The sequence below is a fragment of the Amphiura filiformis genome, chromosome 2, assembly GCF_039555335.1.
Source record: "Amphiura filiformis chromosome 2, Afil_fr2py, whole genome shotgun sequence".
Taxonomy (NCBI): domain Eukaryota; kingdom Metazoa; phylum Echinodermata; class Ophiuroidea; order Amphilepidida; family Amphiuridae; genus Amphiura; species Amphiura filiformis.
Window position 1 is genome coordinate 77712889 of NC_092629.1, and position 20999 is coordinate 77733887.

General features: G+C 37.0%; 1 protein-coding gene across 1 annotated transcript in view; it reads right to left on the minus strand.

Annotated features, from left to right (window-relative positions):
* LOC140143496 (uncharacterized) overlaps positions 1 to 20999 on the minus strand; it is an 89728-nt gene that overhangs the window by 49946 nt on the left and 18783 nt on the right. Inside the window, exons 2-3 of the mRNA XM_072165331.1 lie at positions 2342 to 2581; positions 511 to 673 (exon numbers count right to left, since the gene is read on the minus strand). Of these exons, the coding sequence (XP_072021432.1) occupies positions 511 to 673; positions 2342 to 2581 (403 nt within the window). The remainder of the gene's footprint in view (positions 1 to 510; positions 674 to 2341; positions 2582 to 20999) is intronic.

A 20999-nucleotide genomic window follows, 5' to 3' on the forward strand; every position in this document is an offset into this window, starting at 1 on the left:
ATTTATGGTGTAACACTTATGCAACTTCTGCTTTATCTAGTATTATCCAGAAGAAGAAAGGAAAGGCTTCCCTTGATTGCCAAGATAGGTGATTCAGCATTAATTAACAGGTGGACAGACAGACAAAACTGACAGACAACACAACAAGCAAACTTACACATCTATTGTAGGATATGGCATACCCTATTGTCTTGAAGAAGAAAGGAAAGCCTTCCCTGGTTGACAAGAAATGTCAAACAAACAATCACACAAACCCAACCAGACAGACGAACAAACTAAGGCAATAGAAACAAATTAGTTGGACCTTTTGATCGACCATCGATTTTGGTCGATATAATTAATTTGCTGTTGTTAATTGTGATAAAATAATAATTTGCGTCTGCAGTGATATTGACCAATATAAATTTAGCGTTAAATCTGATTAATTAGTCGATAGTCATTGACAACAGGCATCCAAAGATAGGAACAAATTTGTTTCTGGTGCCTTACACACAGACAAAATAGACTTACGTATCCTCTGTAGTATCCGGTATCGTCCTAAAGAAGAAAGGAAATCCTTCCCTTGTGGACAAGATAGGTGATTCAGCGCTATAACTGATGGATATGGTATTGAAGTATTTGGACACACCACCTATGATCTCACACTCTTCTGAACATGGAGGCCCAACAATACCTGCAAAATAGACAATGATTTGAAATCAATGAATGGGTGCAAATAAACTTGATTTAGTTCCTTAAGCTCCAATTTCTCGAAACTTGGCTAGAGGTCAGGCTTCCTAAGCTAGTAGGCTAGCCCTACCAATGTGGATCCATTTTATTGATTGAACTTCAAGTGATGTACATGTATGATGTGAAATTGTTAAGCACTGATATATAGGACTAATTGGGCTTAAGGGGGTTCGAAACGATGTTTCTGGAAAACAGAAAGTAAATTTAGAACCATTTGAATAGATTGAATAAGTTAAGCTAAATACACTGAGCAAAATAGTTTTTGTTTGAAGGAAATCGGACATACGGTTGTCAAGATATACATGTTTTTAGTTTCTTTGTATTCTATTGTTTTTTGCCAATATATTGATGAAGTTAATGAGGAAAATTGGCAAAATGTGCTCATGAATATTCATGTTTGCCAATATTATACCAATATCTTATGAATAAACCTTCATACTACTTTTATTTTATATGATTTTGACATGTTCCCGCACATCTAATTAGCATATTTCTATAATTAATTAGCATTATACTTAAGGCTAATTAATTATGCAAATATGCAAATTAGATGGGCGGGAAAATCACATGTTAAAGGTTGAGGTCATAGAGACACATTGGCAAAGTGTCAGGTCAAAATTCGTAAAGGTAAAAGTAGTATGAAGGTTTATTCATAATATATTGGCAAAATATTGGCAAAAATTAATATTAATGAGCACATTTTGCCAATTTTCATCATTAACTTCATCAATATATCAATTGGCAAAAACAATAGAATACAAAGAATCTTTCAACAGCAATATCTCAAAAACCGTTTGTCCGATTTGGCTCAAATTTTAGAATTAAGATTATTTTGCATATCTCTATGGAACAAGTCTATTTTAATCTCAACCAGAGCAACTTGATTTTGCCTATGGCTTAGGAAGCCTGACCACTAACCATGCTTCAAGAAACTGGCCCTTAGGCAGACCTTTGTGGCTTGATATAGAATGGGTACACACAGCTAGGCACAGCACCAACACAAAATGTGCTATAGGTATTGCATGACTGATGCAGGCTTTAAGAAAAATTCAATTTGGCCTAACTCTGCGTAAAAGATAACCATTCAAGTTGCAAGAACATGGCCAGACATTTCTTATTATGTTTATGGTAAAAAAGACACTTTGATTTATGCCAAGTAAAGAAATACCAGTGGATTGTCCACGTCTTCAACTTTTGTTGAATACTTTTTATTTTGTATTTATTCCTGCAGTCCACATTTTTGTCTAAAATCTTGACACCATTCATTGAATCAGTAATTTTCGAGTATTTTAGAGTTCAACTAAACCAGTGAAGGCTGTCTCTGTTTAATATTCAGTTCACTCTCATTTGCATTTAGCTGTGATATATGCAAACAATGTTAGGAATATCATAACTACTCTGAAAGTATTGTCTATACTATGATGAGTTCATAGGCAAGAATTGTTTGGTATTTTGTTACTTTGTCTGTCAAGTTAAGCCTTTGTAATTTCTTAAAGCCTGCATCAGTCATGCAATACCTAAAGCAAATTTTGTCTATTTCTTTGTACCTTACTCTTTTTACAAGATTTTTGAATACAAACTAGCAAATGGACACAAAAACAGACAAACTCACCTACAATAGGAAAAGACTTATTTCCCATAAACTGGAAATACTGATATATAGCAATATCCTTGTTACACTGAGTATCTCTGATAAGTAACTCCAGTTCCAAATTCGGCAGTAATGTACTCTCTTTATTGATCTGTTCGACAGCCATCTGTGCTCCTATCTCGATGCCCGGTGCTGCCCATCGTATGCCTGTATTAGGGAACATTCCACCCAGGTACACCTTTCTTCTGTTAATTATACCAGCTAGAGGATTGTAGGAAAGACAAGTGGAAAGAGAATTGAATTTATTATAATTATGGTTATTGAGAAAAACAAGATGGTGTCATGGTCCTTGCACTCAGTGTATCTGCAGGTACAGGTAGGTCACGGTTGTTTGATGGGATCATTTATTAGTTTTTCAAACACAATTTTAGGCTTAAACAGCTAAAAGTGATATCGTGCTAATGCATACAGATGTTTTTGAGTCGTTCTCAACTTCAATTTCCTCTCTTTTTTTAAATTATTCACTTTTATAGTATTTTTTAAAGCTTTTTCGGATATAAAATGTATCCATTAATGACAAAATTGGTGGCGCTATTTAGTTACTGGTAATTAGCCTTTCAAGCTTTTAATACAAATAATTCCTTTTATTGTTTGATAAAATATGTTTATAAAATTTCCTTGTTGCTTGTTTCACCTATTCCAGCTGTTTTAATGGCGGTATTAATTCCGTTTTTTAAAGTTGCAAATCTTTTAAAAACTAGATTGTCTCAGCAGCAGGGGACATTAGGCTGTCATGTGCATCTAGGTGTAGAGGCTTATCCTCTTATTCCCACTTGAGCATTCTCAAGTACACTTAAAGTTTTTTGGTCTCCTGGTCAATTCAGTTTTAATTTAGGGGTTGTTGTTATGTTGTTATAGCAACAAGCTCAGTTTTTCTTTCCAGTCAGCTGTCACTTTAGTGGTGTGCAGCCATTCAGGTCTCCCGTCTTATTTTTTAATTCCTTTGTTATGTCCATAGTTCTCCTAGTGATGCACTTGCAATTGTTCCTTCGATCTTGATGGACCAAAAAATCCCACCCACCCTCCCAAAAGCTGGAAGGGTGAATCAGTTAACTAAATATGGTTAAAGATACTCCAATAAAATGGTATGTCCAATTATGCTGCTTTATGCTTAAAAATAGAGGCTTTGTATGGAATTTCTTCAAATCTTGAAGAATATCATTAGTAGATTGTCTCCACTTTCTACTGCGTTTTATAGAAGGGGAATAAATGCTTTGTATGGAGTTTCTTCAAAACCTGAAGAATCTCGTCAGTAGATTGTCTCCACTTTCTACTGCGTTTTTATAGAGGGTGGTGGAGTTTCTTGAAACCTGAAGAATCTCGTCAGTAGATTGTCTCCACTTTCTACTGCGTTTTTAAAGAGGGTGGGGGAGTTTCTTCGAAACCTGAAGAATCTCGTCAGTAGATTGTCTCCACTTTCTACTGCGTGTTGTGGTGTTGGTTGGTTTTGTTGGGCTATTGAATGCTTTGTATGGAGTTTCTTCAAAACCTGAAGAATCTCGTCAGTAGATTGTCTCCACTTTCTACTGCGTTTTTATAGAGGGTGGTGGAGTTTCTTGAAACCTGAAGAATCTCGTCAGTAGATTGTCTCCACTTTCTACTGCGTTTTTATAGAGGGTGGGGAGTTTCTTGAAACCTGAAGAATCTCGTCAGTAGATTGTCTCCACTTTCTACTGCGTTTTATGGTATTGATTGGTTTTATTGGGCTATTGAATGCTTTGTATGGAGTTTCTTCAAAACCTGAAGAATCTCGTCAGTAGACTGTCTCCACTTTCTACTGCGTTTGTATAGAGGGTGGTGGAGTTTCTTCAAAACCTGAAGAATCTCGTCAGTAGATTGTCTCCACTTTCTACTGCGTTTTTATAGAGGGTGGGGAGTTTCTTGAAACCTGAAGAATCTCGTCAGTAGATTGTCTCCACTTTCTACTGCGTTTTGTGGTGTTGATTGGTTTTGTTGGGCTATTGAATGCTTTATATGGAGTTTCTTCAAAACCTGAAGAATCTCGTCAGTAGATTGTCTCCACTTTCTACTGCGTTTTTATAGAGGGTGGTGGAGTTTCTTCAAAACCTGAAGAATCTAGTCAGTAGATTGTCTCCACTTTCTACTGCGTTTTTATAGAGGGTGGGGGTGTTTCTTCGAAACCTGTGGTATCTCGTGAGTAGCTTGTCTCCACTTTCTACTGCGTTTTATGGTATTGTTTGGTTTTATTGGGCTATTGAATGCTTTGTATGGAGTTTCTTCAAAACCTGAAGAATCTCGTCAGTAGATTGTCTCCACTTTCTACTGCGTTTTATGGTATTGATTGGTTTTATTGGGCTATCGAATGCTTTGAATGGAGTTTCTTCAAATCCTGAAGAATCTCGTCAGTAGATTGTCTCCACTTTCTACTGCGTTTTATGGTATTGGTTGGTTTTATTGTGCTATTGATTGCTTTGAATGGAGTTTCTTCAAAACCTGAAGAATCTCGTCAGTAGATTGTCTCCACTTTCTACTGCGTTTTATGGTATTGAATGGTTTTATTGGGCTATTGAAAGCTTTGTATGGAGTTTCTTCAAAACCTGAAGAATCTCGTCAGTAGATTGTCTCCACTTTCTACTGCGTTTTATGGTATTTGTTGGTTTTATTGGGCTATTGATTGCTTTGTATGGAGTTTCTTCAAAACCTGAAGAATCTCGTCAGTAGATTGTCTCCACTTTCTACTGCGTTTTTAGTGGGCTATTGTTTGCCTTCATGCTTTCTTCCCTTTCTACTGCGTTTTTATACCAGGGTTATAAATGCTTTGTTGCTTATTTGGAGTATCTTTAATTACTTGGTTGTAAATAACGGTGGATTTAATATATTATATATCAGTAAATGGTTTAAGCATTGATGCCAGATCTTGCTGAATACAAAATGTTCGTTTGCTAGTGTTGGCATTGTTTATTCTTTTGGAGATTTCTAATTATTTAATTGCGGTTAAAAATGCTGTTGTCCAATCCAATCCTCTGTTTGATCCAAAGATGTATCTGTTTAAGATATGCTTAAGATTTGCTTAAGATGAAATTGGTTAAATGTGATTCAGAAGTCAACTTTTGTTTGTCCAGCCTGTATGGTTGGCTTGTACACATTTTTCCAATAATTTGTGTGTTTATTGATTTATATGAAGATAATCAATAATTCCAAATGCTTGCTGCAATTAATTATCTCAATGTATATAATTTGTTTAATTGATATGAAATCTGTTATTATCTCAATATAGTCTTAATTTCTATGAGATTGTGAAATTATTATAAATAAGCTTATGTGTATTAAATGGTCCTCATGATCGTGGGGCAATGCGGAGTCTATTCTTTGCGTTGTTGTGCTTTCCTGCTGTCTCGAGACAATCATCTAACCCTTGCAAATAAAGAAATATGATTTAGGATAAATAGCGCCATCTATAGTTTGCATTTAGTTAATAATGAAGCCAATTCTATATACATCAAACAGCCGTGAGGTATGGTCATCTTGCTCATCTGCGAACTTTGAAAACATCCCTTGCGGGTAGGCATGGTCATCTGCAAACTCTGAAAGCACCCCTTTTTGCATCTCATCTTCATTAAAAAACACCACTATTTTGTAATTTAACCATTTTTTTACCCTTCATCAATGCACTTTTTTTGCTAAAACGCAAAAATGATAAATTGCTACTTGTATGAAATGTGAGTGTGTAGGCTGATGACTGAAAATGCTGCACAAAATATGCTTATTGTTTACCATGCTCAGTTCCGATGTTATTCACTCCAGCAACTGAGTGAACGCCAGGGGTGCCGAATGGAACGAAACTGCCAGATGTATGCATGTGATTATTTGCACATGAAAAACAATGAAACTGCAATGAATATGAACATCATTGTTTTTACTATAGAGTATCAGCAATCTTTTGCTTTATGTTTCAAAATGTGGTGATGCAAAAAAGTCTAAACACTGTTTATACAGTGAACACAAAATGTGACACGATCAAGAGGAATGAGTCGGATGTCGCTAACATTGATTTTGAGATATTGGCAAAGAAAGTGTTAAAATTCTTTTGTTTTCTATTGTTTTCAGCGATTGATAAAGTGACATAACTTCGCAAGGAAAAGTCGTATCAACTTGGGGTTTTCAGTTTCTGAAAGCTCTAAATGTCCCCTTCAGAAACTTTTGTAAAACTCAATTTCGACCAGAGTCGACATGCGACTCATTCCCTTGATCATGTCACAAATATGTGTGCACAAATTTGGCCATCAAGCAGTCTGGCCTTTGTAATAACCCTTCTGAAAGTCCAAGTACTAGTATTTTACATATTCAGTGGCGTATCAGGGTCAGTTGTTTGAGGGGGAAAAGACAAAAATAATCCTGATGCATCATTTTTTCTGTGTGCTACTGTAACAATTGCGCACAAAGTGCGAACAATTTTTCAATTGTACAATATTTTAGCCCAAATTTAAGGTGCTCCAAAATTAAGATGAAATTTTGTGTTTACCAGACCAATTTTCAAATTTACCCTATTTGAGGGTTAGGGGGTTGAAATTTTTTTTTGGGGGGTGGTTCTAAGGGGTTGAAATTTTCTTTTGGGGATTGCATCAGCAAAGCAACTCATTTGGGGTGCAACTCCTTAACCCCCCACGAATACCACACTGCCACCCAGTAACCCATAATAGTTGGTTACACCCAATTCCATACCCTCATATCCTATATGTTCCAGTTTAGTAGGTGTGATTGCTAGGAAATTATTAAAGCTATAGATATCCTATACTTAACTGATGAATGATTCACACAGAAACTCACCACATATTTGAATATCATAACTTGACTTTGTGCAGGTGCTTTGCCAAAGTACAAAAACTTATACAGGGTGAGTCAAAAACATCTGTACCCGTACCTACGGTAACCATGGACACCTTGACCTATTCAGCTAAAAAATAATTGCCCTTATTTTAATTTGTCCAGTGTTAAGCTAGTAGGCCTAAACAAAGAATTGAATTTTGAAACAATATTGTGAATATAATGTTATAGATTTGGCTGCTATATTTGAGCATTTTACCAATGCAGAACAAATCTAAGGGTACTTATGGAATTCCCTGCACCCATCCCCGAAAGCCGAGTAAAAAAATGACACTATTTTGGGTACAAATTCAGTCCCTCCCTGCCACCGATACTTCACTTTGCCCCTACTGCCCACCAGAAAAAAACACAATGCAGCCAGTGTTTGTAGGCCGCAATTTCTTACGTCAAACAATCATTTACACATACGTCTTTTAAATCAATTTAAATCCCCCTCTACTCTGACTGATTTTCAATTGCGTACGTGTAGAAGTGTTGGCGTAGGCAATCACAATGTCACAAGTATTTGAAGTCAAAATCCATTGACGAAACTTGGTAACAGGCCTGCTTCATTACTCGTTGACTGCCGATAAAACGCCTAATAAAGACTTAGTCACCGGACCGCGCCGCCAGTTAAAGTACATGCCCTATCACACCACTCCACACCATACATAAATTCTCCCAGTCACATTTCCCAAATATGAAATTAAAAAAAGTCAAATTTTAATTTACTTCTTTTAAAGTTTGGCAGAGGCGGGGTTCGAACTCACGGCGCAACGCTTAGTACTCTATGAGCCTAGCGCCTTAGACCACTAGGCCACTTGTCTTCTTGTTATTCAGCTGAAACTTATTTAAAAATATAATCGCAACTTCAACATAGGCCTACCACGTGACAAGCAAAGGCAGAAAACGTATTATATTTTGGAATTTTATCTGCTTAAAACATTAATGTGTATTATAATAGAGCTACCATTATTATATTGTTGAATTCTCAAGCGCATAGAGACGATTAATACGAGCGTCCTATGATACATACACAATACATAAAATCGATTTTGATCTTCGGCATTACTCGGTGACCTCCGATAAAACGCCCAATAACGCCGGTCAGTTAAAAAAATGCTTAAGTACATGCCCTATTGAGATAAGCAATCCTTTTGTGATATGTCCATTCATCCATATAATAATAGCAATCAGATTTTTGGATGGGTGTTTTACACAGTGATTGGAGAAGAAGCTATGTAAATAATCAAAAGTACATGTCTACAAATTGACAAGGACAACTCCTTTTGTCAAAATTGTTTTCACCTATTTCTCAGTATGTTAATTAATCCGATTAATTACGTAATTTCGCCAGCGTATGATATATCAGTACTAATATGTAGGCCCAAGGAGGTTAGATATAGAAAGAAGAGGAAATAGATTACGTATCGCATAGGGGAGGAAGAAAAAAAAGGAAGGAGGGGGGGGAGTAGAGAGAGGAGAGGGAGACCGATGGAGTCACAGGGCTCTAAATTACATAGGCGTAGATCGGGGGATAAATGCCACAATATTTTGCCAGGGGATGGTCAATATAATCACCCCCAATATTGACGCCTGTGTATTGGTTTGTGTCGAAATTAACCTCATATTTGGCCATTTTATAGCCACAGAATGCCATTTTAGCGCTTATGCAATTTATTCCACTTTTGTCCCATATTTCACCAGTTTAGTTTCAATAGGCCTATGCTAAAATATTCGCGAGCATTTGTACCATAAAGTTCACTGTACTGGGTACTTTTAAAAAATCCTAACCTAACCTAAAACATAACTTTAACCCTTAGATTGGAGCTCTACTAGAAGTAAAAATATAGATAGTGAACGAAATTAGTATTTCTATATCTATGTGAGAATGATACAATAGAGGCCCTGCATGAAATTATTGATTGGCTCCAAACAAAGGTTTTCAACCGGTGTCCTTCACCGTAGTTATGGCGGAGTGCAGTCCATTCAATCAAATGTTGTCATCAACCTATTTGATCGTAGTGCAGGATTATGTGTGTGAGACGAACTGTCACGGTAGATTGCAATCATGCTTTTGTTGAATGCATTTGAGTAGTCCGCCATATTTACGGGATGATACGTCGCATGCAAGGCCTCTATATGACATGATGAACATAGTCATTGATGCATCAGTTTTAAAATAGACTAGGCGGTTACCCATATTTGGCGGTTCTCGGCTGGGCGCGATTACCAGGCTGATGGTGACATGCCCATATGACAATTTTACTAATTTGACCTCAGATGACCCCAGGGTGACATTGGATGACCCCAAAATGACCTAAACTTATAACTCTAAATGTTGACTGTACCTACCAAGTTTCATGCCCATATATGAGCTTTTACTAATTTGACCTCAGATGACCCGTGGGGACCTTGGATGACCCCAAAATGACCTTCAAAAAATGCTGCTTTAAATGTTGACTGTACCTACCAAGTTTCATGCCCATACGACACTTTTTAGTAATTTGACCTTAGATGACCCCTGGGAGGGACCCGAGGTCGGATGACTTAACGAACATAGACATCTTCTTGCCAGGACAGAACTACACCCACCCACCGAGTTTGAGCCCGTGGGACCTAGTTTCATGCCCATATGACAGTTTTTAGTCATTTGACCTCAAATGACCCCTGGGAGTGGGCCCCTGGGTCGGACGACTTAACGAACATAAACATCTTCTTGCCAGGACAGAACTACACCCACCCACCGAGTTTGAGTCCCGTACGACCTAGTTTCATGCCCATATGACAGTTTGTAGTCATTTGACCTCAAATGACCCCTGGGAGGGGGCCCCGGGGTCGGATGACTTAACGAACATAAACATCTTCTTGCCAGGACAGAACGTCACCCACCCACCGAGTTTGAGTCCCGTCGACCTAGTTTCATGCCCATATGACAGTTTTTAGTCATTTGACCTCAAATGACCCCTGGGAGGGACCCCCGCGGTCGGAAGACTTAACGAACATAGACATCTTCGTGCCAGGACAGAGCTACACCCACCCACCGAGTTTGAGCCCGTGCATTTACCCACGACGGCCTCACATTAGCAGTCACAGACAAAACCTAAATCTACAGAATATATCCATTACTCGTCGATACTCGAAAGAGCTCAAAATAAATAACTTAGACAATTTTCTTGATGTCCTTTAACATGTTTTCATAGTTAACCATCGTTAGCCATGGATATCTATCATGAGAACTGACCGGTGACTAAGTCCGATTTATTGGGACGTTTATCGGCAGTCAACGAGTAATGTTGTAAAAGTCTGTGCAGCGTTGGTGTTCCTTGCATGCAATGCACAGTAACTAATCTGTGATTCACAATTGCAATCCATGTATACATGAGGCGAGTGCACACATAGGGGTTTTTGCTTAAGCAACACGGTTCTCAAGCAAATACTAGAGGAAATCTGCCGTTTGAACTGTCGTTAAAACGATTATCCCTAAGTTTTCTCACATTTATCCTTGTGAAATCGAGAGGCTATCACAAATCTCAAGTGAACCCCAAGTGATCCTCAAGTGCTATGGGTGCAGTGGTGGCGCTAGGATTTTTTTTTTTGGGGGGGGGGGAGTTGCTGCAAAAAGTGATATTTTTTGTAATTTTTGGATTTTTACTATAGGAGCCAAGAGTTCTGACTGGGGGGCATTTGCCAACATCCCCCCGGTGCTGCCACTGGCTACACAACATGAACAAGCCAATTGAAATTCTCAATCCATGTTAATAACGTCTAACCTAGGTTTAATTCTCTTTAACATGGTTTGGTCACTGTTGGCTTCCTGTTGTAAGCTCCATCAGGAATTGTGGCATAGTGTGGACACACAGTCAGGAATTGACTTAGGAATTGCAATTCTCGAGCATGTCGATCCTCAAGGATACTACAACCGTCTGCACATATCTACAGTTAACAAATCCTGAGTCACGCTCCCATCGAGTATGATCAGAGTTCCAAGGCAGCAATATATGTCACTTACTCCGTAGTTATCAAATGACAAGGCGGAAATGAATGATACAGTTTTGTAAATTAATGCTTTCACACGCTATTAATGTTTAGCAAAATGTTGGCACTCAACTATGCATGCACCATTTACTGGAAAATGTTCTCTAATGTTATATTATGTTGAATATTATTTTTGGACAAAATTGTGTTGATCCAACTTCAGCGTATGTGTTCAGTCTTGTTAAAGAGGGGTAAAATTCCCCAATATAGGGGAGAGCGGGGAGTGTTCGCCCTAGGGGCAGGTTCGCCCACCCCTTGTTTCTCAGCACTACGGCTATCAGGGAATTTGGTGATGGCAAAATTAGGTGACATAGGTCATTATAAACTTCTCATATTAGCTACGCGACACATAGGGACGTGTTCATCAAACTGCAGTCAAAACAAAAAAATTACACCAAAACGTAATTTGTTCTTGCATTCATAATGTTGTATTATTATTGATACATAAATACAGATGGTTTTAATGGAAATCTGTATTGGGAACATGTGGGATTTGTCAAAGATTTAATGCAGTTATAATCTCCTTATTCGATTTGTGTTTTGCATACCCTGAAGAAAATACAAAAATGTGCACAAGGGGCTCGTTCGCCCTTTTGCGGATGTGGCAAGTTCGCCCTATATCTTCCCTGGGCGGACTTACCCCCAAACTGGAGGGCTTAACCTGCCCCATCAGCGTATTATGCAAAATATTGATAATTAAACCATTAAACAAGGTAAAACTACTGAAAAACATGTTTTTTTTAAGTTATGTGATATCAGTATTACTCATACCACAGTTTATGTCCTAATCCATTACTCCCCGAAGTTGTAAACATGATATGTTTAAGCTCACTTTGGACCCCTACATTTTACCCTGACCCGACCCCTGCAACAAATTTAATGACTCCCCAGAAGAGAATGAATGCCCTGTATACTCTTGCTAAATGTTTGCATTGAATATGTTATTGTTATGCAATGTTTAAACCTTATTTGTGATTAGGGTGAACTTACCCCACCATATGGGCGAACCTGCCCCAATATGGGGCAAGTTCGCTACTTTGCAAAACTTTTTTGTTTGCTCTATCCTGTTGCTATTGTAAGGCCTATAGGTCTGGGATTGTGGCCGTATATAGCTAAGACATAGGGCTTTCACATGGGCTAATCAGGTCATCCCTAACCTTAAAATTGACATCGCTAGGATAGTCAGAAAAAAATAGGGCGAACACTCCCCGCTCTCCCCTACCTTACCCTGGCTTGACAAACAGAATGTAAAGGTAATAAGTTAGTGAATTTTGCCTATGATGACCATGCACCTTTATGTATTTGTAGCCCGATCTGATCCACTCAGGCCAAAGTCGGAAATTTTGTGTTTCCATGAAAAACATTTCCTCGAAAGTGCTCCCGATAAGCGAAATAAACAAGTAATGTTGAAGTTTAATTTAAATAACTTTCATTTTACTTTTCTCTTTAAAAAGTTTTGTACAGAGTTATTTTGATATTTTTTGCAAGTGTATATAATTTGTTCAGTCCCACGTTTTTTTGCTCATGTTGTGGGTGACGCTTTTTCCTTTACAAGTTCCACTTTTTTCAATAAAAAAGTCCAAAAGTAGGAGAAAAATTGACAAAGGTCCACTTTTTTTGTAATGAAGGCATTCAAAAAGTCCAACAATTACGGCAATTTTCAGTGGGGTTAGGTCCACTTTTTACAAAAGACCTGTGCAAGTGCAGTTTTCATTCGATAAAGTCCCCATTTTAAAAGTTCTGCACCCCAAAATAAATCCTGTGTACGGACCTGGTTCAACGTAGGCCTACAGTGCTAATGACTGATAAAATGTAGATAAATGATATCCATATCAACTATTTGCATTAAATTCATATTGCGAACATTTAAAAATAGTTATAAGTCAATAAATATATTTCACAAAACATGGTCAGACCCTAGAAATTAACAGATAAAGCAACAATGGGCAAACAGCATGAGTACACTTTGACTCAGCTAAAACCCATGATATTGCAATGGAATACAGATCATGGCAATATTTTGACTTAAAATCAAAAGAGTACTCGGACTAAGTACAAAGTATTGTTAGTAATCAGTCTGTACCATGCAGCGCAACAAGTTGGTATAACACTCCCAGTACTCATTGTAATTCATACTATCAGTGTAAACACTCATCTATACTTCTGCGGAATATCAAATGCAACATGGCTGCTTCATTGTCACCAGTCCAGAGAAAGGAAGAATTCAAAGAAGAGTTTTTAACTTGCTCTATTTGTGCCGAGCCATATGACAATGATGAACGTAAAGCAAAATGTCTGCCTTGTCTACATACCTATTGTAAGAAGTGTCTGCAAAGCATTGCCGGTAAGCGATCCAAGTTTGACTGCCCAAAATGTCGCAAAGTGATCACATTACCAGGTGGAACTGTTGATAGTTTGCCTAACAATTTCCTTGTCGAAAATCTGAAGGAGTATCAAGATATTTTCAACTCATCCATCTCCTGTGGTAGTTGTCATAGCCAGCAAGCAGTCAGTTTTTGTCATGATTGTGGTGCTTTTTTGTGTCAAAGGTGTGCAGATGCCCATTTGCAATTAGGCCTTTTAAGCCACCATAAGCTTTCTACAATGACAGAGCTTCAAGAACAGAAATGCAATCCCATGACACAACAGCAGCAGCATTGTAAGAAACACCCGAAGCAAGATGTGACTATGTACTGCAGAGAAGCCAACTGCAAAATTCCAGTTTGTGCAACATGCGGCCATCTTGACCATCGGGGTCATGACCTTATTGAACTATCTGCAGCCATTACAAAGATAATTGATGATATGCAACAATCCACAGCTAAGGTAGCTCAGAGAAACCAGGAATTAGCTCGCAAGAGATTAGCATTGGAAGGCCAGCAAAAAACATTGACCACCAATTTTAACAGAAATCAGAAAGAAATGCAAGAATCAGCTCAGAAATTGCATAAACAAATTGACACTAACTACAACAAAGCTGAAACCCGCATGAAAACCTTGTATGAAACAGAGATGACTACTCTGACGGCAAGCATTGAATCCATAGACTCTCTCGCAGCCGAAATGACCAGTGCTTCTGAGTTTGCTAACCAGTCATGTGATATGAGCCATCCCACACAGCTCTTAACCTCACACAACCAAATTATGCAGAGACTGAATGAATTAGAAATATCAGAGCTACCTGAGACTGCATCAGATAAGATTGACTTTGATTTCACTGAGAAGCATCATACAGCTATGGTACAGATTCATGAGTCACTGAAGCATATGTGTGATATTGGATGGAAGCAGCCTCCTCAGCAGAGAAGACAGAGGAAGCTTAAACCTACAAATCAGAGCAGCACTACTACCATGACTCCAGCTAGAGAAGGGCACATGTTAAAATTACCTGAACAGAAGCAACAAGTTGACCCAAAGCAATGCACCATTATATTAGGCATACAACATAACTTTTTTGATAGAAAGGCCATTGTTAAAACTGTAGATGTGAATGGACAAAAGATGAACATTGGTGGTGCAAAGGTAGAAGCTAATCAAGGTCCACGCTCACGGAATGTACAGGATAACAATGATGGCACATATACAATTGTCTATAACCCACATCATATCTCAAAAGTACTTCGTGTCAAGATAAATGGGACTGAAATGAGAGGAAGTCCATTCCGGTTTTAAGTACTTTCAATATGGTCCTCATTTTGTTATCGTTTATGCATACAGGCATTTTTTGTCTGTAAATTTAAATGGCCTTTAAATGATTTCCAGTTAGAGATTGTTGATGGTGCATCATCTTATATTTTTTTATAGTGAATAATTTCAATGTTTTCGCAGTCGGCTATTGAAAAACAATGAAAGTCAATCATTTCATCTGAATATTCAATCAGAAAAGATTTGTCTCTTAACTTCAATCACAAAACAATTGAGAATCACTTTGTTTGATTGATTAAAACGGTTCAAAATTCAAATTATTCTACTGAATATTCAGTCAAATTTGCAGTTATTATTGAACAAGTATTGAACAATTAATCTTTTGATTGAATATTCAATTGGAAAATGTATGAGGGTACACTCTTTCTTGAATAGTGAACTGGTTGAATCAAGTAGAATCATAAAGGAATTTTGGAAATGCCAGAAGTTACTTTCTTCACATCTTTGAATGTTTTAAAAACATGATTAAGTAATACAGTAGAGCATATTCCAATTCATACCTATTTGCTTTAATTAACATTATTAACAGTTAATTATCAGCCTGTATGTATCTCTTTTTATTGAGGTGGTTAATTATCAAGTCTTTTAATTTAATAACATTTGAGATCATTAACCACAAGAAACAAGCTATTAATTAAATCAAGCATTGACTGAAAAAAAAAAAACACCAAAGATGGTGACTGCTGGAATTATGTTGTCAGATCAGTTGGTTTGAACTGATAAAACTTCTGAGATGCAAGTATTTTGAAAAAAAATGATTGATTGTTGACCCGAATTATTGATCAAAAGAAACTAAACCTTCTATGCATACAGTCACATTCTTAGTTCTGTAAAACCATTTTAATTGGTTAGTAATAGTATTCAATTTTTAATTAAACTACCAAATCTTAAAATAATGTTTAATGGATCAATACATCCTTATTCACAAAGTGAACTCCCTGTGAAAATGCTGGTTATTTAACATGTTTAATAGTAATTTGCAGTTTTCTTTTTCACTGCATTTCATTGGCTGTTATGATCTGTTGATGGTTTTATATTGTTTGCTTTTGTAAATATTGTTTAAATTTTATTTTCAATGTTCATATAAAGTTGGACCCATTAAGCAGTATACAGACTTTTTATTGTATGCGTACAATATTGTATGTACAATATACATCGTTATTTAATCTATTGCCATTCTATTTCCAGTAATGTTTAAGTTCTAACGAATGTTTGATGACGTAAAATCGATAATATATTTCTGCTAGATATTGTATGTAACATATTTATATCGATTTTTCGGTCATCAAACATTCGTTAGAACTTAAACATTACTGGAAATAGAATGGCAATAGATTAAATAACGTACATATTGTACATACAATATTGTAATGTATAATACTCGGAGTCTGAAGCGCTTAAGTCTGTGTATTTAGATCAATCTTTGTATAAAGATATTATAATCACCTGTATTTTTGTACTCCTATGTATGTATGCAAACCAATGTAGGTACAAAATGACATGTTTCTAAAATGTTTACAGCAATTATGTACATGTGTGACAAGTGCATTATGCATTTTACCACATATAGAAATAAATGTCTGTACATATTGTTTTACAAGTAATAATGAAATCAATAAATCCTTTTAAAATCAATATAGAATTTCCCTAACACTCATCATTTTCATAGCCTCCCCCTATCTAACCTAATCTGTAATGATTTGACATTCAATACTTGTGAACAAAATTCAGGGCACCTACCATTACTGCCTACAGCCTTTTTTAACAGGAAATAAACTTCCTTATATTGACACACTGACTATAATCCCTGTATTTTAACTTCAGTTCATATACACACATGGGGCGAGAGTATATAGCCTGGGTCGAAGAGGTCTGAGATTTATTTCAAAACCCTTGTTGTCTTCTACCAGATGTGTCCCATAATGCCTCCCAAACCTTTGTTTTCCTCAGCAACCTTTGCATAGAGAAACCCTGGTGTTGTCACTGCCTATTCAAAGGCGTAATACATGATCATTCCCTAAGTCAAAAACACCCCCCTATTTTGTGCAGTTTCAAGAACATTCTTAGCATTTGTTACCCCTATTTTACACAAAAACGGGTACAAATTAGAGAACACATAGTTTAAAAATAACCTTTTTTTTTCACGAAATTGGGAACGATCATGCGTACACATAGTTAATGTTAAGTGATAACACCAGGTGAGACTTGACTTCAGACTTGAATAAAAAACTCTTTAGATTGCACACCCGCAAATACAAATCTCCTATACCCTTGGAAGAAAAATCAGTGTTTCGAAAAGTGAGAATGTGTGACTTAAAGGAGTATTTTGTGATCCTAACATCCTCTTTTTATGTCATTTTTCAGTAGATATCCACAAAAAAAGCTTATTCCCAAAATTTCAGTTGATTCCGATTTTGCATTTGTGAGTTATGCATGATTATGTGTATTACACTGTTCCATAGACAATGTGTTGTAATTTCGTTCTGGTATACCAGAACGAAATTCAAATTCACGATATCTTTGCTAAACGAATTAATCTGCAAGAAATGTTTTGTACATATAAACATTATGTAGCCAGAGGTTTCCAGTGGTATAAAAATCTCAACTTTTTTTAGAAAGGTGGGGGATGATGCTGTGGATCACGAAATGCCCTTTTAATATAATACCCAACTATTAGGCTATGATTCATATTCATTCCTCATTTAGGCCTGGGTAATGTAGATTGTACACAAAAAATGAGCAGGATCTGACTTTTAATGAAGATTTGGATAAACTTTCAAAATGTGTTACATTTCAGAAATACAGAGCTGGCGTAAGCGGTGTGGGCTACAGGGTGATCTAGTAAGTAATTTTCTGTGAAAAGTCACTGGACTCGGTATGTTTTCATTGAACTGACTGTCTTTATCTGACCTTCAACTTGCAGAAAGTAAGTTTTGAAGTCCTGAGCCACTCTCAGGTCAAGAAAATGATGTTTTCCCAGACCCTGTTTATACATAATGTCAATGGGGATTATTTACTGGTGTGCACCCTGGACTGGTGCTGACAAATTATTTTGGTGACTTGACCAAGAAAAAAAAGATCTGTTTGATCATTTGAGGCTTTAAAATAATGGGTCAGTTGGTCAGATTCTTTTGTTGTTAATTATATCAGATTACAAAGAAAATAATAAACAAAGTATTATGCATAACACAAACCACTAGATGATGGCTATCAACACATCTCTAGAATCAGCATCAGAATCAGTGAATCAGTGACGTATAAACTGTGTGCATATCGCTATTCATCTTATGTCTTACTTATACGTCCAAATTAAAGGGGACAATGTGAACAGTGAAAACGAACATTTAAAATAGGAATTTATTCTTTATGTAAATCACACATTATTGCTTTAATAGCAAATCGATATGCACCATATGTCGCTGCCAATGTTCATCATGCAGCTAGGACGAACCTACAGTGCCACTGACTGATAGAAAATGTGTAGATTAATGATATTTGTCAACTATTTGAATGAAATAAATACTGCAAGCATTCAAAAATAGTTTTAAATCAATAAATATATTTCACAAAACATGGTCAGAAACCAATAAGCTCTATAGATAAAACAACAACAGGTAAATGGTATGAGTAGCCTACACTACTATACTTTGACTTGGATAGGCCACATGATAAAGCCCCAAATAAAGGCCATGACACTGTAATGGAATATAGATTGTGGCAATATTTTAACTATCATGTAAATCAAAGAATACTCGTACTAAATTATTGCAGGTCTAATCATTCTGTACCACGCAGTGCAGCAAGTTGGTATTTAACACGCCCTGCTCATTGTAATTCAACTATATATCAGCATCACGTTCATGATTTTACTTTGTGCATAAAATCAAACTCAACATGGCTGCTTCATTGTCACCGGTCCTGAGAAAAGAAGAATTCAAAGACGAGTTTTTAACATGCTCCATTTGTGCTGAGCCATATGACAATGATGAACGTAAAGCAAAATGTCTGCCTTGTCTACATACCTATTGTAAGGCATGTCTGCAAAGCATTGCCGGTAGGCGATCTAAGTTTGACTGCCCAAAATGCCGCAAAGTGATCACATTACCAGGGGGAACTGTCGATAGTTTACCTAACAATTTCCTTGTCGAAAATCTGAAGGAGTACCAAGATATTTTCAACTCATCCATCTCTTGTGGTAGTTGTCATTGCCAGGAAGCAGTCAGTTTCTGTCATGATTGTGGCACTTTTCTGTGCCAAAGGTGTGCGGATGCCCACTTGCAATTGGGACTTTTAAGTCACCATAAGCTTTCTACAATGGCCGAGCTTCAAGAACAGAAATGCAATCCCATGACACAACAGCAGCAGCATTGTAAGAAACACCCAAACCAAGATGTGACTATGTACTGTAGAGAAGCCAACTGCAAAATTCCAGTTTGTGCAACATGCGGCCATCTTGACCATCGGGGTCATGACCTTATTGAACTATCTGCAGCCATTGCAAAGATAATTGACGATATGCAACGATCCACTGCCAAAGTAGCTCAGAGAAACCAGGAATTAGCTCCCAAGAGATTAGCATTGGAAGGCCAGCAAAAAACATTGACCACCAATTTCAAAAGAAAACAGAAAGAAATGCAAGAATCTGCTCAGAAATTGCATAAACAAATTGACAATAACTACAACAAAGCTGAAACCCACTTGAAAACTTTGTATGAAACAGAGATGACTACTCTGGCAGCAAGCATTGAATCCATAGATTCTCTCACAGCCCAAATGACCAGTGCTTCTGAGTTTGCTAACCAGTCATGTGATATGAGCCATCCTACACAGCTCTTAACTTCACACAACCAAATCATGCAAAGATTGAATGAACTAGAAATATCAGAGCTACCCGAGACTGCATCAGAAAAGACTGACTTTGATTTCACTGAGAAGCATCATTCAGCTATGACACAGATTCAAGAATCACTGAAGGATATGTGTGAGATTGGATGGAAGCAGCAGCCTCATCAGGGAAGACAGAGGAAGGTTAAGCCTACAAATCAGAGCAACTCTACTCCAGCTAGAGAAATGCATACATTGAAATTACCTGTACAGAAGCAACAGGTTGACCCACAGCAATGCACCATTAAATTCTATCCTGGCCATAATTTATTTACTTCAAGATTTGCCACTGTTCAAGCTGTTGATGTGAAGGGACATAAGATGAACATTGGTGGTGCAAAGGTAGCAGCTGCACAAGGTGTATCACGGAATGTACAGGATAACAATGATGGCACATATACAATTACCTATGCCCGTACTTATGGCTTAGTAACACAACTTCATGTCACGATAAATGGGACTAAAATGAGAGGAAGTCCATTCAAGGTTTATTAAGTACATTCAATATGGTCCTCATTTTACTATTGTTCATGCATACAGACAAATCAATCTATTTTTGTCTGCTAATTTAAATCTTTTAAATGACTTTCAGTTTGAGATTAATGATGGTGCATCATCTTATATTTTTTCCTTTCTTTTTTTCTTTGATTGTAAACAACTTAAACATTTTGCTGTGGGAAACCAATGAATATATATCAATTAGAACATCCAGAGGTCCTAAATCAACAGATTGAAATATGCGACTTGATCTGATCCACTCAGACCAAAGTTAGAAATTTTGCAAATTGAGTTACAACCATTTCTAACTTTCTCTGAAATGCTAGTTAATTTTTCTTAAAGGTGAACCTCATTGAAAATAAAGTTATATATCAATGGAAAGCTTATGATGTCAGGATACTAAAAATTATTTTTTCCGATTTTTTTGATGGCCAATAAAGCTGAAAAATTAAAAAAATGATTGAATTTTTGGTCTTTTTTAAGGCGCCCAAAAGCACCCAAATCAATCGTCTATGACCTTGAGAATGCTTGTGACGTAAGCTCAGGGTTCGCAGTCACGTGATCCTACTCGGAAACATGTAAACAAGACTTGCTTCCTGTACTTTGCAAGCTGCCCGGCAAGTCTGATTTTGACAATAAAGCTTGAAATTAGAGGAATCTTCAAGTTGCT